At 47.0% G+C, this 20,698-nt stretch overlaps 1 protein-coding gene across 4 annotated transcripts in view; it reads right to left on the reverse strand.

The window, feature by feature from the left end:
- LOC127037774 (methanethiol oxidase-like) overlaps positions 1-20,698 on the reverse strand; it is a 110,163-nt gene that overhangs the window by 82,753 nt on the left and 6,712 nt on the right. For 2 of the 4 annotated variants that reach the window (XM_050929842.1, XM_050929846.1), the window contains exons 2-8: positions 18,591-18,644; positions 17,788-17,900; positions 15,104-15,289; positions 7,480-7,600; positions 6,034-6,216; positions 3,211-3,389; positions 1,611-1,689 (exon numbers count right to left, since the gene is read on the reverse strand). The exons of the other annotated variants lie outside the window; for them this stretch is intronic. In XM_050929842.1, coding sequence (XP_050785799.1) covers positions 1,611-1,689; positions 3,211-3,389; positions 6,034-6,216; positions 7,480-7,600; positions 15,104-15,289; positions 17,788-17,900; positions 18,591-18,644 — 915 coding nt within the window. The remainder of the gene's footprint in view (positions 1-1,610; positions 1,690-3,210; positions 3,390-6,033; positions 6,217-7,479; positions 7,601-15,103; positions 15,290-17,787; positions 17,901-18,590; positions 18,645-20,698) is intronic. 4 annotated transcript variants of the gene reach the window in all.

A 20,698-nucleotide genomic window follows, 5' to 3' on the forward strand; every position in this document is an offset into this window, starting at 1 on the left:
AACCTGTTCCAGGATCAGCATGTGTAAGCTGCTTTGGGAAGGAATAGGACGCCTTGTGCTACTCTGAATCAAACCTTCAGGCCAAGACAAAAATGATGCAATCAGTTGGTCACAGGCAAGAGAGTCGGGCCCAGCCTCACCTGTGACTGACTGGCTCCCTTTCCATCTGATCCTGGTCAGCTAGAGATCATGTGGCTGTTTAATTATTTTGCCCAGCTGGGAGTGGGTCCTGGGTTGCCTACAAAGAGTGAGAGCTCTGCTAGTGAGAGAAGCTGCAGAAGGGTTCTTGGCCGCTCTGGGAGGTGCTGGAGAAAGGGAACTGCCAGACAAATGGCCTGGAGGAGGGCTGAAGAAGGACAAGAGGAGATGGCTTCCAGTAGTAGGTCCTGAAGCAGGAGGGACAGAGAGAAAAAGGGGGGAAACCCCTGGGAGCTGTAGCCCAGGATGGGTTTTGTTTTGAGGTTTTGCTTAAGTTTTACGTAAGGAGAATAAAATTGTGCCTGGAAAAGACTCAATGTGGCAGTGAGTCCTTCATGGGCTGGGGAGACATGCCGGCAGCGTACTGCTCCCAGCTGCTCCTTTACAGCTACAATTTCCACCGTTGGAGGCGGGGCAGGGAGAGAAAACTGCAAGAGGTGATGTTATGGTCATTAAATTGGAGAGGCGTCAGAATCAGAGGCATGGATTAAAAGGAAAGGGTCCAACTGGAAAATGGGCTCTCCCCTGACCAACCAATGACTGGGATCTCAATTGAGGGGCCCTCAAGTCCCTTTAGATGCAGAAAGGGGTCTCCCAAATACAGGGACCAGTTGGCATTCACCAGTCCATAAATCTGCTCCAGAGGAACCAGCTACTTGAGGGAGAATGTGATAACTATTGTGTAAGGGTGAGGAAAAGAGGCAGATACATGGTGTCACAGGTGCTGATATTCCATAGTGCCAGGGGGTGCTCAACCCCCGGCTCTGCCCCAGGTCCCACCTCCACTCCACCTCTTCCCCCAATATCCCACCCTAGCCCTGCCTCTTCCCACCCCCTCCCCTGAGCGTGCTGTGTCCTCACTCCTCCCTCTACCCCCCACAGCCTCCAGCATGCTGTGAAACAGCTGACTGCAGCATGTGGGAGGCACGGGGAGGGAGGGGGAGGCGCTGATCTGTGGGGCCAGCCAGTGGGCAGGAGGCACTGGAGGAGTGCTGATAGGGGGGCTACCAGTGGGTGCTGAGCATCTACCATTTTTTTGCCCCATGGGTGCTCCAGCCCCAGAGCATCCATGGAGTCAGTGCCTATGCATGGTATCCGAAGGGCACTGCAAAAGAATCTTCCATAGGAAGAGACACTGGCCACCTCCTTAGAGCATCAGTTAAGATGAGCCAGATTACCACTCAAAACACACACTGGGAGATCTTAATACAAATAGGTATGCAATTGGCAATTCTAAGCCATTCCCTCTTCAGAAGGACACTTGCATCTCTTTGAAGGTATGCCAAAGTCCTTGTATAACTGATAAGCTCCTCCATATGTTTCATGCAAAAAGTGTGTGTCATTCAGTGACAAGATGCTCAGTCCAGCTGCAGAGCAGGAGGAGGAAAATTTTGAAATGTGCTTAAACTAACCTGGCATGTCAGGAAAAAGCCAACCGTTCACCTTCTTGCTGGGGACTTGGACCACCTTCTCCGCTGCCCAAGTTCCATTCTGTACAAGAGTAAACATAATATTCCCTTGCGGTAAGTCAGCAAGAACCCAATTATACATGACAGAGGCAGAATAAGCATGTGCTGGTGTGTACCTAGCATATACAAAGGTACTGCAAATAAACCTTAACAACTGATGTGAATAGTAAATAGGGGACTAGTTAGAAACACAGAGTTAATGATTATATATCTGTCAATACTAAAAACAGAAGCATTGTTCATTGGACCTTAACAATAGCCTAAGTTTTGGAGCACAGCCATGGAGTTATGTCTACACTACAGATGCTACGGTGGTATAGCTCCAGCACTGCAACTGTGCTGCTGCACTGCAGACACTGTAGTTAATCACTTCACTCCTCTGAGAGGCAGTAGCTAGGTTGATGGAAGAATCAGTTGACCTAACCGTGTCTACACCAGGGCTCAGGTCAACTTAAAACTAAGTCTCTCAGAGGTAGAATGTTTCACACCCTATACAATGTAGCTAAGTCAACCTAACTGTTAGGTATAGGCCAGAGACAGGGGGATATATACAGGATGGGTTAGGAGGCTTTGTGCAGTCTATGGAACTGAAGCTATATCTCCCAACATAAGGCTTGCAGAAGCCTTTAGTACAGGCCATAAATAACATGGCAAGAAAAATACAGTAGCCACTGGGCAGTTAGTTCACCACAAAGAGTCTAGATAATTATACACGCATATAGCAAAAACAGTTTAATTCCATTAAAGCTGTTCTCTAGATCCATCTTAAGATGTAAAATGAATGTCTCTTATATGAACTCCCTCCTGTATTTAGCTGTGACACAGTACTTTTCCCAGACCTGAAGAAGAATTCTGGATAAGCTTGAAAGCTTGTCTCTTCCACCAACAGAAGTTGTTCCAATACAAGATATTACCTCATCCAACTTGTCACCTCAAATTAACGAACAAGAACACTATTGTAAGAACAGGTTGTTTGGCAAGACCTCTCCACGCGACCCAGTTCTCAAGAGCCAAAGAGTTAATTTTGAAGTGGCTAGTGGTTGAGGGCATATTATTTCACATGGGGATATTGACTCTTGTTGGGTTCCCAATATAGCAAGTTTTGGATGTATTAACTACCTTTTAGTTTCCAAATGCCCACTGGCTTGTAAAGGCTCTGGCAGGCTCAGTGGACACTGAGAATTTCTACAATGCAAGTGAAACTCAGCCAAAGACAGAGAACAAAGACAGAGAACATTAGGATCTGGTGAGAGCTCCCAATATAAGTTGACATTGGCCTATTGATTTCCTTAGGGAACAAGTAGTATTTTCCTGGGCCTTCTAGAGCAAAGATTTGGCTCCTATCCAGGGCCTTTCTGGGAGATGTGCTGTTTCACAGAGCCATACAGCTTGGTCAACCTGGATGCAACACAAAAACAGATGCTGCCCAAATCTATCCTAACTGAATTCCACTGTCTAAGTGACCAATTGTCTAAGTGGCTTTCTGAAACATGCTCATGTTGAACCTTGCCTTCTGTCACACGGCAGCTGCTAGAGTGCTTACCCCCGTCTTGTAGAAGCGATGGATTGCACTACTCAGAGCACAGCCAACATATCCCTCTGCTGCGTCGGGATTGTGGAGGAATCTGATTTCCAGAGGGATGGAGTCTTCCCCCAGGTCAATTGATTGAGTGAAGACATGAGTGGTCCAGTCCCACACGTTAATGTGACGGCCATAGCTCCCTGAGAGATCAAGTCAAACAAAAATAAAGTCAGGAGAGTTGATTTTAGAATTGGAGAACAACCAATTCCAAGAGTGCAGACAGACAACTAACAATTAAATGCCTCTGGCAAGGAGAGTTATTGCAGCTGCAGCCTACACTAGACTGATACATTAGAAGCAAGAGGAAGACCCAGGATAGGACTGGCCTATTACTCAATGACGGGGAAAAAACAATAACAGAAAATGTGGAAATGGCAGAAGTGCTAAATGACTTTTTTGCTTCAGTTTTTACCAAAACTGGGGCAACTGAACATCTAACATACTGAATGTTAGTGAAAATGAAGTAACATCAAAAGGTAAAATAGAGAAAGAACAAATTAAAAAATTACTTAGACAGATTAGATGTCTTCAAGTCACCAGGGCCTGATGAAATACATCCTAGAAAACTCAAGGAGCTGACTGAGGAGATAAATGAGGCATTAGCGATTATCTTCGAAAAGTCATGGAAGACGGAAGAGATTCCCGAGGACAGGAAAAGGCCAAATATAGTGCCCATCTATAAAATGGGGAATAAGGACAACCCAGGGATTTTCAGACCAGACAGTTTAACTTCAGTATCCGAAAGATAATGGAGCAAAAAATTAAGCAATCTATTTGCAAATACCTAGAAGATAATAAGGTAATAAGTAACAGTCAGCATGGATTTGTCAAGAACAAATCATGTCAAGCCAACTTAAAAGCTTTCTGTGACACAGTAACAAGCCTTGCGAATAGGGGGGAAGTGGTAGATGTGCTATATCTTGACTTTAGTAAGGCTTTTGACACAGTCTTGCATGACGGTCTCATAAACAAACTAGGGAAAATACAACTTAGATGAAGCTACTATAAGGTGGGTGCATAATTGGTTGGAAAACTGTTCCCACAGAGTAGTTATCTGTGGTTCACAGTCAAGCTGGAAGGGATATCAAGTCAGGTCCTGAAGAGATGGGTTCTGGGTCCAATTCTGTTCAATATCTTCATCAGTGATTTAGATAATGGCATAGAGAGTACACTTGTAAAGTTTGTGGATGATACCAAGCTGGGAGGGGTTGCAAATGCTTTGGAGGATAGGATTAAAATTCAAAATGATCTGGACAAACTGGAGAAATGGTCTGAAGTAAATAGAATGAAATTCAATAAGGACAAATGCAAAGTACTCCACTGAGGAAGGAACAATCAATTGCACACATACAAATTGGGAAATGACTGCCAAAGAAGGAGTACTGTGGAAAGAGATCTGGGGATCATAGTGGATTACAAACTTAATATTGTATGAGTCAACAGTGTAACACTGTTGCAAAAAAAGCAAACATCATTCTGGGATGTATTAGCAGGACTGCTGTAAGCAAAACACAATAAAAGTAATTCTTCTGCTCTACTCTGCGCTAATAAAGTTTCATCTGGATTACTCTGTCCATTTCTGGGTGCCACATTTCAGGAAAGATGTGGACAAAGTTCAGAGAAAAGCAGCAAAAATAATTAAAGGTCTAGAAAGCATGATCTGTGAGAAAAGATTTAAAAAATTAGGTTTGTTTAGTCTGGAGAAGAGAAGACTGAGGGGGGACATGATAGCAGTTTTCAAGTACATAAAAGGTTGTTACAGTGAGGAGGGAGACAAATTGTTCTTGTTAACCTCTGAGGATAGGACAAGAAGCAATGGGCTTAAATTGCAGCAAGGACGGTTTAGGTTGGACATTAGGAAAAACTTCCTGTCAGGGTGGTTAAGCACTGGAATATATTGCTTACAGAGGCTGTGGAATCTCCATCACTGAGATTTTTAAGAGCAGAATAGACAAACATCTGTCAAGGATGGTCTAGATAATACTTAGTCCTGCCTTGAGTGCCGGGGACTCGACTAGAAGACCTCTCGAGGTCCCTTCCAGTCCTATGATTTTATGAAAGGTTTCAAGGGTTTTAATAGTACAGCAAATGGACCTTTGCTCTTAACTATATAACCATGCCAAAAATCTTCACCCATTTAAAAATCGTCACAGAAGAGGGGTCAGGCATCAGATTCTGGGATTCCTGTCACAACACCACCTTGGTCCTTGTGCAGTAGAAAACAGAGAAAGACCGAGTTCAACGGGAGACCGGAGGACAGAGGGTCTCAATTCATTGATCCTTCAGGTCTGAACACCCCAGATTAGCTACATATGGGTCTTTTCGAAAGCAGTATGAGTGGTCTCCAACATTGTGGGTATGTGACTATCTTCCACGGAGGTGATAGAGAAGAACAAGATGAACTTCTGCGGGGAGGTCAGACTAAACTGAGATGCCCTTTCCTCCTCACAGCTGAGTTCTGACACTGACTACAGCTCCATAGCAGCCCTTGTGGCCAGTCTAGTTCATATGTGCCCAAGGTTTTGCTGAACTTCTGATGTCACCGGCTAGAACTATTAGAGAACACTAAGAGTAGGTTTGGCCTGCCTTGTTTGGGGTCATACACATTGTGATCTTTAACGACGGGTGTAAACTAGCTCTGCAGACATCTTTCCATGACAATTCTGCCTACGTACTCTGAAATCACCAGGCTTCACTGGTGACAGCAGAGTCCCTGGATGCAGTCCTCGCTTTAGTGAAAGCTGGACCAGAATGTCACCAAATTTTAAACAAACACGCCCTCACCAGTCTTTAGGTCTGCTGGGTCTAACCCATTTGCCAAGACTTTTGGGGTTCCCAATTCTGTGCTCATCAGGACATTATGCCGTGGCTGGTACCAGAAGTCATAGCCAAGTGCAGGGAGGTTGGATCCTTTCTCCCAGTTCCCCTTCACCTCAAAAGTCTCTCCATCCAGCAAGATAAAGCCACCTGATGCCAAAAACAAAACAGAACAAATTGATTTTAATCACCAGTTTAAGAGCTTAAGCAGGATAAGACACAATGCAATAGTGAACTTTTCCTCTAATAGGCTGTAGCATGTTACATGTACTCTGAGGGAGGGTGGAGAAAGCTTTCTGGAAGAAGATGTTTTTTCTGTGCTTTCCATTGCAAGGGCATTCATTAGTATTTCTAATGGTAAGCAAATTAACTCAAAGAGAATTTCCTTCCAAAGATTCAACGATGAAGTATCTTAACATAAGTGTTCTCCTAACCAGATACGTATGCCAACTGGCCAAGCAAAGTGAGGCCCAGCACAACTCAATGGCATTTCTGTTGGCCTGTATGCGATAACTTTGGAACGGAGCATCTGATCAACTCCAAAATTTCAGGGAGCGATCTAGGCATCGATGGGCACAAGATATTGATTTGGGTGCAAATCAGAAAACAATAAAAGCCGGATTCAGAGGAAAACCAGGGGCCCCAGACTGCCTGGTGCTGCAGGCAGAAGAATGTATCTGCTGCTGCCAGCATGTATCAGAGGCAGCTGCTTTACTTGCCTAATGAGGAAGTTGTCTGTAGACTGGACTAACAGAAATCAGAGCCTTACAAGGAGGGTTTATAGGGGTGCAGTGTAGAAGCTGGGCCTGAGGAGGACTGGGGGAGAGTAGTGGTGATGAGGGAAGCAGGGATGGCAGGCATGGAGCCCCTGGTAGAGGAGGAGAAAGGGAATGGGACAGAGCCACAGAGCTCCAGACATGTAGCATTCTCTTCTAAACCAAAATGTTTCAGTTCCCTTTGTTCTGAAAAGCAATGCCAGCACATCTGGGGGATCAGCCCTATCCTAATTAACAACTGACAGCAACCATGCAATAAGAAAGTCCTATTAATCTCAGCCTAGTACACCCATTGGCAAGCATCCAAACTACAAACATTCACAATTCTCCCCTTGTTAGGCTCAAAGCTCTCAAGGACTGAATGCGCCCTAGATACTGAACTCCCCTATAACACTGGAGGTGGGTACTCCAAGTCAGGATTCAATCACATTGACAGGGGACTGTGTTTGTGAAATTTGCCCTCCCACGCCTCCTGAAGCACCTATTCTGGGGTAAAGTAGAGAACTTCTGGCCAAAGGGCTGCTAAGCTGGCCAGCAGCTCAAAAGGATTGCAAGTTCTCAACAAGGCTTCCAGTTTTGTAGCTTGAATTTCTGTATCAAGGATTCCTTCTCTTGAATGATTAAGGGGGATAAATACCTTTGCCATTGCCAGATGGGTCTCCTATGCTGCTGATCATGATCTCACCATTGCCCAAGCAGTGAGTTGTGTGGGGATTGGCTAAGCCGCACTTCCAGAATACATCCACTGGCTCAATCATCTAAGGAGAGTTTATGCACATAGTCAATCCCTCCTTGGTTAGGCCACCCCCAGTCAAAATCAGAGAGTGTCAACCCCCATTCCCATGGAGGAGGGTTTCCTGCCATCTTAAAACTCTTCAAAGTTCTAGGCTGTTGGATTTTTTCCACTTGAAAACTCAACCCCTGTGTGTGCTGGGCTTAGCCAGACAGAGAGACAGAAACTAGGGATAAAGCTGGGCAAAATTTTTCAACCGAAAAATTTAGTCAGCAAAAAATGCAGATCTGGTGACATCAAAACATTTCATGAATTCATGTCAATTTCACCGAACTGTTTTTTTTTTTGGGGCGGGGGGGAGGGGGATGAACATTGCAACTATTCAGGAAAAAAATTAAAATATTTAGATTTTTCCCATTTGATGAATTTTTGTTTCAAATTTTAAAAAAAAGTTTAAAAATATGCTTGAAATTTAAACAAAATGTATCATTTTGGGTTAAACAAAATGTTTTGTTCAGCCCAAAACTAATTTCCTTTTTAATTGCAAGTGAACAGAAAAATCTGATGTTTGCCCAGCTTGAACTATATAAAGAGAGAATAAACAAAATCCCAGTGCTTTGCTTGCCTGAAGTTCAAAGGTACGAGTTTGAATATATTTTAATCAATTCCACTGTCACTAAGTGGTTCTCCTGAAGAACACGTACCCTGCTGCTACATAGAAGGCATGTCTCTAGTCAAAAGACAAGTCATGTAAAACCAGCGGCCCGAGTTACTCAGTACGTCTGAAAGTCAGAGCTGCCTGTGACACATCGGAGTTGTCTGTTCCCTCAATAAATCTACAGGAGAAGGAGATGGAGTCTAGTTTATCTGTGAATCAGCAAGATACCGGTCAGCTACATTGTGACTGCAACATCTTTATTACTGGGGATTGTATTAAAGGCAGAGAACGCTGCCTGATTTTCAGGTGCCAGATTAAGCTGGAAGTTTTGGTACTTAGAAAAAGGAGGTAATTTTGGCCTATCAAATGTGTTATTTCAAAGCAGACATCATTCCTGTAGTGCAGGTTTTTGTTTTCCCCCTCATCCCCTTGTATGTAGTGTTTAGTCACACTTGTTATCCAAGGAAGCAAAGTTACCCTAAACTACAAGTTGTATGTTGCGGGCACCAATTTACATCAGGTCGAGGGAGGGGGTGTTGCTCTACATATAGAAAAGACAGTTACTCACCTTGGTAACTGTTGTTCTTCGAGATGTGTTGCTCGTATCCATTCCAGTTAGATGTGCGCGCGCCGCGTGCACGTTCGTCGGAAGATTTTTACCCTAGCAACACTCAGTGGGCCGGCAGGGTACCCCCTGGGGTGGCACCGCTATGGTGCTGGATATATACCCCTGCCGGCCCATCCGCCCCTCAGTTCCTTCTTGCCAGCTACTCCAACAGTGGGGAAGGGGGGCGGGTTTGGAATGGATATGAGCAACACATCTCGAAGAACAACAGTTACAAAGGTGAGTAACCGTGTTTTCTTCTTCAAGTGCTTGCTCATATCCATTCCAGTTAGGTGATTCCCAAGCCTTACCTAGGCGGTGGGGTCGGGGCGAGACGTTGCGGAATCTAAGACCACTGAGCCAAAGGCGGCATCGTCTCTGGACTGCTGGACCAATGCGTAGTGTGATGCAAAGGTGTGGATGGAAGACCAGGTAGCCACGCAACATATTTCCTGGATGGGAACATGGGCCAGGAACGCAGCAGATGAGGCTTGAGCCCGAGTAGAATGGGCGGTGAGATGGCCAGTTGGGACGTGAGCCAAGTTGTAGCATGCCCAATACAGGATGTCACCCAAGATGAAATCCATTGGGAAGAGATTGGCATGCCTTTCATGTGCTCTGCCACAGCTACAAATAGCTAAGGTGAACGTCGGAAGGGGTTGGTCCTCTAGATAAAAAAGGTGAGAGTCCTGCGGACATCCAGCATGTGGAGTTGTTGTTCCCGACGCAATGAGTGCGGTTTCTGAAAAAAGACTGGTAGAAAGATGTCCTGATTAACGTGGGAGGCAAAGATCACCTTAGGGAGGAATGCCGGGTGCAGTCGCAGCTGTACCTTGTCCTTGTGGAATACCATATACAGGGGATCCACAGTCAAAGCTCGAAGTTCCGAGACTCGCCTAGCCGAGGTGATAGCGACGAGGAAGGCTGTCTTCCAGGACAGGTACAGCAGCGAGCATGTGGCTAGAGGCTCAAAGGGGGGACCCATGAGCCTAGCTAATATGAGGTTTAGATCCCAGGTAGGGGTTGGGCGCCTGACCTGAGGGTACAGTCGCTCCAAGCCTTTGTGGAATCTGGAAACTATAGGGTGAGAAAAGATAGAACTACTATTTTCCCCAGGATGGAAGGTGGAAATAGCTGCAAGATGCACCCTTATCGAAGAGATCGCCAGGCCCTGCTCCTTGAGGGACCGTAAATAGTCCAAGATAATGGGGACCGATACACCTTCTGGGATAAAGTCATGCTGGGCGCACCAGTGGGAGAAGCGCTTCCATTTGGCGAGATATGTCGTCCGCGTGGAAGGCTTTCTGCTTCCCAGCAGCACCTGCTGCACTGAGATGGAACAATGCAACTCCGATTGGTTCAACCAGACAGCAGCCATGCTGTCAGATGAAGGGACTGCAGGTCCGGGTGGTGAAGTCTGCCGAAGTCCTGCGTTATGAGGTCCGGGCAGAGTGGCAGGGGTATCGGGTCTGCCAGAGAGAGGTCGAGCAGCAGGGTGTACCAATGCTGTCTCGGCCATCCCGGAGCGATCAGTATTAGCTGGGCTCTGTCCCTGCGGAGCTTGAGTAGAACTCTGTGGACGAGAGGGAATGGTGGGAAGGCATAAAATAGGTAACCTTTCCACGGAATTAGGAACGCGTCTGAGAGGGAGCCCGGGGAGTGACCTTGTAGGGAGTAGAACCCCTGGCATTTCCTGTTCTCTCTGGAGGCAAAGAGGTCTATGTGGGGAAAGCCCCACTTCCGGAATACAGAATGGAGAATGTCCGGATGGATGGACCACTCGTGCGACAGGAAGGATCTGCTCAGTTGATCTGCGAGTGTGTTCCGGACTCCTGGGAGAAAGAAGGCTACCAGGTCTATTAAGTGGGCTATGCAGAAGTCCCACAGTTGAATCGCCTCCCGACAAAGGGGGGAGGACTGTGTCCCTCCCTGTTTGTTTATGTAATACATGGCCGTTGTGTTGTCCGTGAACACAGCAACACAACGGCCCTGTAGATGATGCTGGAATGCTCGGCACGCTAGTCGGACCGCTCGCAATTCGCAGACATTGATATGTAACGTCGACTCCCGAGACGACCAAAGGCCTTGAGTGCGAAGGTGCCCTAGGTGAGCACCCCAGCCGAGAGATGACGCGTCTGTTGTTAGGGATGTGGAGGGCTGTGGTGGATGGAATGGCAGACCTGCACACACCAAGGATGGCGTCCACCACCAGTCAAGGGAGCATAGAGTGCTCGGCGGAATTGTGAGTATAATGTCTATGGCATCTCTGCCCGGATGATAGGCTGAGGCAAGCCAAGTTTGAAGAGAACGCATGTGCAGTCTGGCGGGCTTTGTGATGAATGTGCATGCAGCCATGTGACCGAGGAGGCCAAGGCAAGTGCAGGCAGAGGTTGTTGGGAAGCTTTGAAGTCTTTGTACAAGGGAGACTATAGTCTGAAAACGAGGTAGAGGCAAACTGGCCGTTGCAAGAGTGGAGTCCAGCATGGCTCCGATGAACTCTATCCTCTGCGTAGGCACCAGAGTGGATTTTTCTAAATTGATTATCAGGCCTAAACGCATGAATAGGTCCTTGATGATGGTCACATGACTGGTGACTTGTGCCTCGGAGGTCCCTCGGATAAGCCAGTCATCGAGGTATGGGAAGACATGTATTCGACAACGACGTAGGGAAGCGGCGACTACCGCCATATACTTCGTGAATACCCCAGGGGCCAAGGAGAGGCCAAAGGGAAGGACGGTGAACTGATAATGTTGATGATTCACCACAAAGCGTAGATACTGTCTGTGCAGAGGGTAAATTGCAATGTGGAAATATGCGTCCTTCATGTCGAGAGCGGCATACCAATCTCCGGGATCCAGGGAAGGAACGATGGTTCCCAGAGAAACCATGCAGAACTTGAACTTTTTTATGAATTTGTTCAGTCCTTGCAGGTCTAGGATAGGCCGGAGGCCCCCTTTTGGCTTGGGGATTAGGAAATATCGGGAATAAAACCCCTTGCCCCTGAATTCCTCCGGTACCTCCTCTATAGCCCCGAGTGTAAGGAGCCTCCGAACCTCCTGCAGGAGGAGTTGCTTGTGAGAGGGGTCCCTGAAGAGGGACGAGGATGGGGGTGGGGAGGGAGGAGGAGAAAGAAACTGAAGATGTTATCCAAGCTCCACCATGCATAGGACCCAAAGATCCGAAGTTAATTGGGACCACGCAGGGAGGAACGGGGAAAGGCGGTTGTAGAACTGAAAAGGATCCTGGGAGGCAATTGGTACACTGCTCTCAGGCGCACCCTCAAAAGTTTGATTTGGGTCCCTCTGTTGGCTTGGTGGGACCGGAATTGTTAACCCCTTGAGGTCCAGACTGACGTCTGCGATTGGTACGACCTCGTCTTCTGGTAAAATCTTGCCTCAGCCTAGGCGGGGGGTATGGGCGCTGAGGTTGGGAGCGGAAGGACTGTCTTTGAGTCTGTGGCGTATGCATTCCCAGCGAATGCATAATTATGCGGTTGTCTTTTAGACTCTGAAGCCTAGGGTCCGTCTTTTGTGAGAACAAGCCTTGGCCATCAAATGGTAAGTCTTGTATAGTATGTTAAAGTTCAGGTGGCAGGCCTGACACTTCCAGCCATGATATACGTCGCATGCCTATTCCAGAGGCGACCGTTCTAGCTGTCGAATTGGCGGCATCCAGTGAGGCCTGTAGGGAGGTCCGCGCTACTCTCTTTCCTTCCTCCAGGAGTGCTGTAAATTCCTGGCGGGAGTCCTGCGGGACCAGCTCTGTAAACTTCCCTACCGCATCCCAGGTGTTGTAGTTGTACCTACTCAGGAGAGCTTGTTGGTTTGCTACCCTGAGTTGGAGACCTCCTGCGGAATAGATCTTCCGTCCCAACAAGTCCATTCGCCTGGCCTCCCTTGATTTAGGTGCAGGGGCTTGTTGGTCGTGGCACTCCCGTTCATTGACTGACTGTACAACTAATGAACAGGGAGGGGGCTGCACATATAGGTACTCATACCCCTTGGAAGGCACCATGTATTTCCGTTCGACCCCTCTGGCTGTGGGTGGGATAGATGCCGGGGATTGCTAGATGGTGTCTGCTCTAGCCTGGATCGAATGGATGAAGGGGAGAGCCACTCTAGTTGGTGTCTCCGCCGACAATATACTTATTACCGGGTCTTCCACCTCTGGAACTTCCTCTACCGGCAAGTTGATATTCTGGGCAACACGCCGCAGCAGGTCCTGGTGTGACCTGAGGTCAATCGGAGGCGGGCCCGATGATGACGTCCCCACTACTGCCTCATCCGGAGAAGAGGAGGATGACATCCCAGGGATGAGTGGGTCCTGTACTGACTCCTGATCCTGGGGGACCTCCGGAGCTGGAAGATCGTGCGGGTCCAGTGCATGAGTATGAGCTTCCTCCGTACCAGCCGGGGGAGGTCTGCTAACAGTGGCCTCTGGCACGCGGTGTTCTGAGGGACCGGAGCGTGATGGACCAGCGGGTTCCCATTGGGCTTGGTGATAAGCCCAAGGTGTCCAAAAGGACCACTGATGAGGTCCCTGGTCCGGGCTATGGGTGTGAGTATCCGAGTCCACATATGAAGCACTGTCTGCATGGGATGAGATGGATGGATGACGAGAAGGCCACGGAGGAGCTAAGGCCGATTGTATAGGGTCTCTGCGTCCATGCGATCCTTCTCCACATGGTACCGGAGAACGGTACCGGGAGTCGTACCGGTGCCGAGAGTGCGACCGGGACCTGCAACCAGCGCGTGCCAGGAGGTTGACTGGTGCTTTGAATCTCCGTGCCGAGACTGGCTGCGAGAGGTATGGTGCCATGAACGGTGCCGGGACCTGGACCAGTGCCAAGAGTATCATGACAGCGACCGGGATCTCGAACGTGCCGCGAGTACGACCGGTACCTAGATGGAGAGCGGTACCGGGACTGCGAGCGGCGTTGGGATCGGGATCAATGACGGGACCGAGAGTGCCTCTGGGACCTGGATTACGACAGGCGACGTTCGGTGGTACCGGGTGAGGATGGTCTCATCACGGAGGGCTTGTATAACGATTGAACAACCTGCACCGGCAGTGCAGCTCGAGCTCCGTCAAGGTAATCAACTCCCGTGCCGTGGAGAACGTCTCCGGCGTGGAGGGCATGATAAGCTCAACCACGGCGTGTGCTGGGGAGCTGATAGGCACCGGATTCAATGGCTTTTGTGAGACCAGAATCAACGGTGCAGAAGACTTCGGTGCCGTGGCAGTTGGCGGTGCCGGGCAGTCCGACTTAGTTGTATGCTCTGACTGCAGCGCAGATACAGGAGCCACAAGTGTCTTATGCTTCTTGCTCCTTGGGGAGAGAGAGTGGTGCCGGGCAGGAGCTTGGGCCGGTGAAGGCTGGTGTCGAGGAGCCTTCACTGTAGCCGTGCGCTCCGGTGCGGAGAAGGCACTTGTCCCCAGTGCCACAGTCGGTGCCGAAGATGGAGGAGTTAGAGCTGCCTCCATCAAAAGTTGCTTTAGACGAATGTCCCGTTCCTTTTTCGTCCGGGGCTTGAAAGCCTTGCAGATGCGGCACTTGTCTGCGAGGTGGGATTCGCCCAAGCACTTTAAACAGGAGTCGTGAGGGTCTTCTGTGGGCATCGGCCTATGACAGGACGAGCATGGTTTGAAGCCTGGTGAACCGGGCATGGGCCCCGGTACTGGGTGAGGAGAAGGGGCTAACCCCTAATCCCCCTTAACTATATACAATAACTACTATGAAGAACTACTAAAAATAGACTAACTAGAACTATAAAAAATCGAACTATATACACATTAACTATAAAAATGAGCGAATAGCTAGAGAGGTGGAGATCAGCTAAGCCGCGCTCCACTGTTCCAATGACCAACACGGGCGGTAAGAAGGAACTGAGGGGCGGATGGGCCGGCAGGGGTATATATCCGGCACCACAGTGGCACCACTCCAGGGGGCGCCCTGCCAGCCCACCGAGAGTTGCTAGGGTAAAAATCTTCCAACGAACATGAACGCGGCGCGCACACACCTAACTGGAATGGATATGAGCAAGCACTTGAAGAAGAACTCAAGGATTTGAGAACTTACTCTTTTTCCATAGCCAAAGAAGATTACATTTCTTAAATATTCTAAGACTTTTGAGACTGACCAGTTCTTAAGGTTCCCCAAAAGCCCTAAAAAATTGTTCTGGATTTCCCCATTCACATTCATAAGTGGGAAATTTTAGTTCCCATCTCCAAGGTGAGACATCTCTTGGAGTCTCCTCAGACATACCTTATGAACCCTGGGAGCCCGCATGTCTGTGCCCACATCCACTACATAAATGCGGGAAGAAATCAGACTGGGAAGAAGCAGCCGGTTCCGTTTCTTTGTGATGTCCCCAAAGCTACTGCTGCAGGTGTTCCACCCAGAGTGATGGAGCTCGTCTCGGAGGTTGGGCATGGGCAGGCGGTGGATCACCTATGAAGTCAAAGGCATGGTTCAGATTCAGTCTGTAAGACAGGCAGTCCTAAGAAAACAGTTCTTTAGAAATACAGACATAGCATAGGAAACACGAGTTAAATTGTTGATGTTATCCAGTGAGTAGTTCTAGGCCGAGATTTTCAGAATAGTTTAAGAATCCCTTGATGCTCAATCCCTTAGGTGGTTTTGAAGAAAATCCCATTCTGGGTCTTTAGCACAGGAGACCAGGAGCCAGGACTCCTGAGTTCTATTCCTGGCCCTCTACCTCCATCATGTGTGATATTGGGCAAATCACTTTCTGTGCATCTGTGACTGGGTGTCCATCCCACACAAGGCATGAAGAGGTCAAGGTGGCCAGATGGACCAATTAAACACTTAGGCTGCACCTGGAGGAGGAGCCAGGGAACAAGGAGGACTAATTAGAGATGAAGCTCAGCTGAAGAGGAACAGGAGGGGCTGTGGTGATGGGCAGGCATGTTAGGGTGAGAGAAGGTGAGGTCACCCAGGGATAAGGCAGTAAGGGATAGGACTATGCAGACCTTGACACCTTGTTGTAGGGTCCCTGAGCTGGAACCCAGTGTAGAGGGTGGGCCTTGTTTTCCCATGGGCTTGGGATCCCCTAGAAGCCACTGGAAGTGGCACCGTTAAGGGGCAGTGAAAGAAAAGAATGACAGGGACAGTGAGTCCTGAAATACTTTGAGGAGCATGATTTCCCCAGAAAGGGAAAACCACAATGACCTGACTGGAGGGCCAAAAAAATGAAGAGCCGTTGAGACCTGAGAGAGAAAGACTGACAGAGTGCAACTGCAGGAAGGGTTGTTGGCTTGGCAGAGACAATCCCCAGATGTAGCCAGAAAGAGGTGCTCTAGCAGTGAGTAGAGAGCCCTGTGACAGCATCACACGTGAATTTGGGCATCATGACGTCCTAACATTTGTTTTTTAATAGGTGTGCTATTAAAGGCATCTAATATTTGGAAGGTAGAAAGACTGGCTAGCAGTTGCAAGAGACACAGATCAGTCATAGAGAGAAAAGAATATTTGTATCTAGGCAGCAAGAGTCTGACTTTATAAGGTTTATTCAATTTCAGTTGGGACAAGTTGTGGCAAACTGACTGGAGTAATAATACTTTACACTCCGGCGGCTGGTCCTTAGTAGAATATTGTGTGCATTTAAGAAACATGGAGAGATCAGTGCTTAAGAAACTTTAAGAAACTGCATCCCTCCAGTAAGAGTCTTAGCAATAGTTATGCAAAGGAACAGTTGTGACAAGATGTCTTGTCAACACAGATAAACTGCCCCTCAGGTGCATTGTAATGGTAGAGATCTGAGGCTAAAATGCATTAAGCATTTTGAGACATACAAATATCTAGTATTTTTAAATGCAGTTTAGATTACACTTTTTTTAACCATGTACCAAAAACTGTTGTACCAAAAACTGTTAGAACTGTGGTTCTAAAATACAGTTTTATCAGCTAACTGAAAGCTGTAGTCTTGGCCAGGTATACCATTTTATGACAGAACAGATTAGTTTTATAGAGTTCCTAAAGCAGGATCAATTTAATCACTCTTAAACAAATGAGTAACTGTCAACCCTGTTGGATTCCCCAAACAGATTTGATCCTGCAGTGATTAGTAATCTTGCTCAATACCTACTGACAATGGGGTTTCAGAGGGAGCTACTCAAATGCTTACTAAGCACAGAATGGCTTTGAAAGAGACCCGGAACAACAGGTAAATATTAGCTTTCAGCAATCACTGGGAGATTCCCAAGACCAAGCTTAGAAAGAGGCTGAAAACTCAAAGCAAAACACACCACTAAGCCACCAAGTTTCATATAGTTTTTATGTGAAATCATAAACCGGGCAAATCCAAGAGGAAGGTTGAGTTTAGAGCTTCTAATGAAATAGGAAACAAGTTGAGTTACCCATAGTTTAGGGTTTCATTGTGAACTGGCTGCACATCTCTAAGAAACGTAGCATGAAGTTAGATTGACAGTCAATACTGAGATATCTATTTGAAAGTGGTCATGGAGAAAGATCTACCAGAGTCAAATACCAAGGAGACAGCAGACAAAGAAAGATTAAGGCAGGACCCTTGGGATCTAACCTTCTTGATTTTAGGTGGTCCCAGGTAGGATAGCAAAAAGTGGAGCAGAAGGAGAAATGGCAACATAGAGCTGACCTGCCCCATTTGGCAGAAAAAGTAATGGCTTAGGAGTAGGCACAAGACAAGAATCCATCCAGGATAGAAAAATAAATAGATAGATAAATAGATATGAAAGAGAGGAGAGAGAAAGAGATTGTTCAGGGTCCTCCAAATTTTGGTGCATCAGGTCCCCATTTAACCACCACAGGCAAGCACAGAAAATTTTTCCCTTTGAAGAAGGGGATCAAGAAGCTGCAGCTATAGAGTGTTACTAAATGGCAGTAAAGCTGCCTGGGGTCAGCACAGGCTAAGAAAAGAGGATTAGAGCCAGAATCTTGACGGGGGGTACCTGGCAATAGTGTGGAGATTTGGGGTCAACATCCACTGTTGCCAGATAGTCAGGCTTCTCTATCCCAGTGTTTCTGTAGATACAGGGCAGGTACACAATCTCTTCTCTGGGACCTTGCAAGGCAGAGAGCTTGTTTAGGTCAACACAAATCAGCTCCGCGCTATCCCCAAAGCAAGCCTTGAAGGACTCTCTCACTGGGTTGGATTTGCCCAACGGGAGCATAGGTGCTAGGGGTTCTGGGGATGCTGCTGCACCCCCATCTTGAAGTGGTTTCCATTATATACAGAGTTTACAATTTGGTTCAATGGCTCTCCGCACACCCACTTTAAACTTTTTTCCAGCTCCCCTGAACTGGAGGTTGGGAACCTTCTCCCTTTGTCTTCCTCAGTGGTGGGGTGGGGTAGATATTATCAGAGTCTTCATTACTGCCAGAAAGCACACTAGGCAGGGGTCAGTCTGAAGGGGATTTCCCTGCCTGTGGTGTGGCCCATTCGCAGTTTAGGGTTATATTACCCCATCTTTGCTCCAGGAGGACTCATCCCTGGATCAGAGATATTTCTGAAGGGCCCTCTGAATGTAAAGTGCACACACTTTCAAAAAATAATCCTGAAGAAGGAGGGACCAGGGAATCTCCCTACCCATTACAAGGGCTTGTCAGCCCTTCCATTATGCCAGCTGCAGAAAAGAGTTAGCTAATGCTACACTCCAAAGGCATCTTGTTAATCTTCACTGAATCTGAAGGTGGTTCAATAAAGCTCTTGTTTTGATAACCTAGATTTCAGAACACAGTTGATAGGACTTGCCTTTCATGGCATCTAAAGGAGTCTTGTACCCAGGACCACATGCTCCACATTTTGCTGATGAAAGAGGAAAGAAAAAAAAAAGGTTAGATATCTCCAAGTTATTCACCTGCACATTTTCCAAAAAGGTCACTAACTTTTGGTGCTCAGCTTAAGAGATCTTAGACCCAGTTTTCAGAAGCGCCACCCACAAATCCCATGGACCAATAAAAGTTGAGAGCACTCAAGACCTCTGAAAATGAGACCCAGCATGTCAGGTTGGAGATCCAAAAATGGAAGAAAGCTTGCATCTTAGTTTTCAAAAAGTCCTACCCTGCCATTTAACACCAAATGACTGAATCATAAGCAGTCAGATGAACATTGGGGATTTAGAAAGACTTGATTTGTCAAAGGTATTAGGGATTAGTAGTGAAGCACTGTCAGGAGTTCATCTAGACAGATTGCTCAATTTGACTGTGCAGGCCTCTTCTGTGGATTAACCCTGGGAGTGGCTGATTCTAGAGATTTAGAATCTGGTTGGGGACCGGTAGTGCAGAGTATTTTGCTTAGTGGGAATCCTCACCTGTACCACCTCCTCACTGCTAGAAACTCAGTTCCCCAGCTTCTGCTCCTCAGCACTCCATCCTACATTCCTGCTAACTGAAACCTTCATTGATCCCTACCTGCACTCTTCAACTAGTCTCAACCAGCAGAAGCAGGGACAGCTCAGGTGCGAGTCCATGTTCCCAGAGACTGGGAAGGAACCTGATGAGTGTCAGTGGAGGAATCTGACAAGCCGCAGGTGAAGTTCAAATATGGCTGGAGACTCAGGGCTTGTTCCTTTATTAGGGGAGATCAAGGTACATTAAAGCAGCAGAGGAACTGAAAACAAGTGTTCCTCTGTGCTTTAAGGGTTCAAGCAGGAATGTAGTGGATTCAAGGAGCATTCCATGTGTAGCCCGATCTATGAATCATATATTAACTATACTGAATACTTAAGAATTCCCAGTTATCATTTTGAGATTTGACAGGTTCTTGTCCCAAAATCAGGCCCAGTATTATTAACATTAGTTCAGTTGGGAACCCCAATTGCACAGTTGCAGCACTCACACTTTAGGAAACCTTCTGTTTTTACAATAGTTTATCAATGCATTTAGCAAAGTCACAAACACTCTAACCCAGAAAGACAGAGATACTACAGAACGTACATCTGAACATGTATATACTCATACCTCTCCTTGCAAAACAACGTGAAATGTTAGCCATGGTCTTCCTCATCATCATCACTATCACTAGCAGTCATCATTCTGGCACCTCCCAAGGGCTACATCTCTCACTCCTCTTGCCCACAGGCTGGGATACAACTTTTAAAATATGATATGCTGATGCCACTATATCTAATGCATTTTCAGCAGGGGTTTCTCCCCGTTCCTTATTTGTATTTCTCGCCCTACTAATGTTGGGGTGCCTTCTCCTACAGATTTGTATATCAAAGATCTCAACTTATTATCATATATGTCAGTTCATTGACATGGCACTCTTGTGGTCAGACTTCTGAAGACGTTCCCATCCTAAGATATCCAAAAGCTGGTGTTGCTCATGTTCCTGTGGTTGGCTAGTGTCATTATGGACCAACTTCCCCCTTAACTGTTCTATTCTCAGTTCCCCAAAATTTAGGCGTGACCATTACGCCATTTATCTGTGCCAAAGTCCATAGGCCTCAAGCCTTATGCTAACTGCTGAAGCCAATGTCTTACACGATACAGGCCTGAGGGTTCCTTACATTACTATGAATAAAATAAATGCTAAAGCTAGCTCCATGGACTATACACGTTTCTTTGGCACAAAGCCTCGCAATTTGGAGCTGTTGATCACTTTCAAATCAGGACTGTGATAAACTCCATATCCAGGTCATGTAGAAGTAGTAGTACAGGTGCAAACAGACACTGGACAGCCAGTTGCCAGTTACTAGCCATCTTTCTAAAGGTTTCTTGGCTCCCTTTGTATCAATGCAGGAGCATATTCGTTTCAACTACATAGGAGCGCTATGGTTGACAGTTACATAAAATAATAATAAAAATCTACTGTATAGCAGTTGCTACTGTAACCGTCAATATTCCAGACAGTCACAG

The sequence above is a fragment of the Gopherus flavomarginatus genome, chromosome 20, assembly GCF_025201925.1.
Source record: "Gopherus flavomarginatus isolate rGopFla2 chromosome 20, rGopFla2.mat.asm, whole genome shotgun sequence".
NCBI lineage: Eukaryota > Metazoa > Chordata > Testudines > Testudinidae > Gopherus > Gopherus flavomarginatus.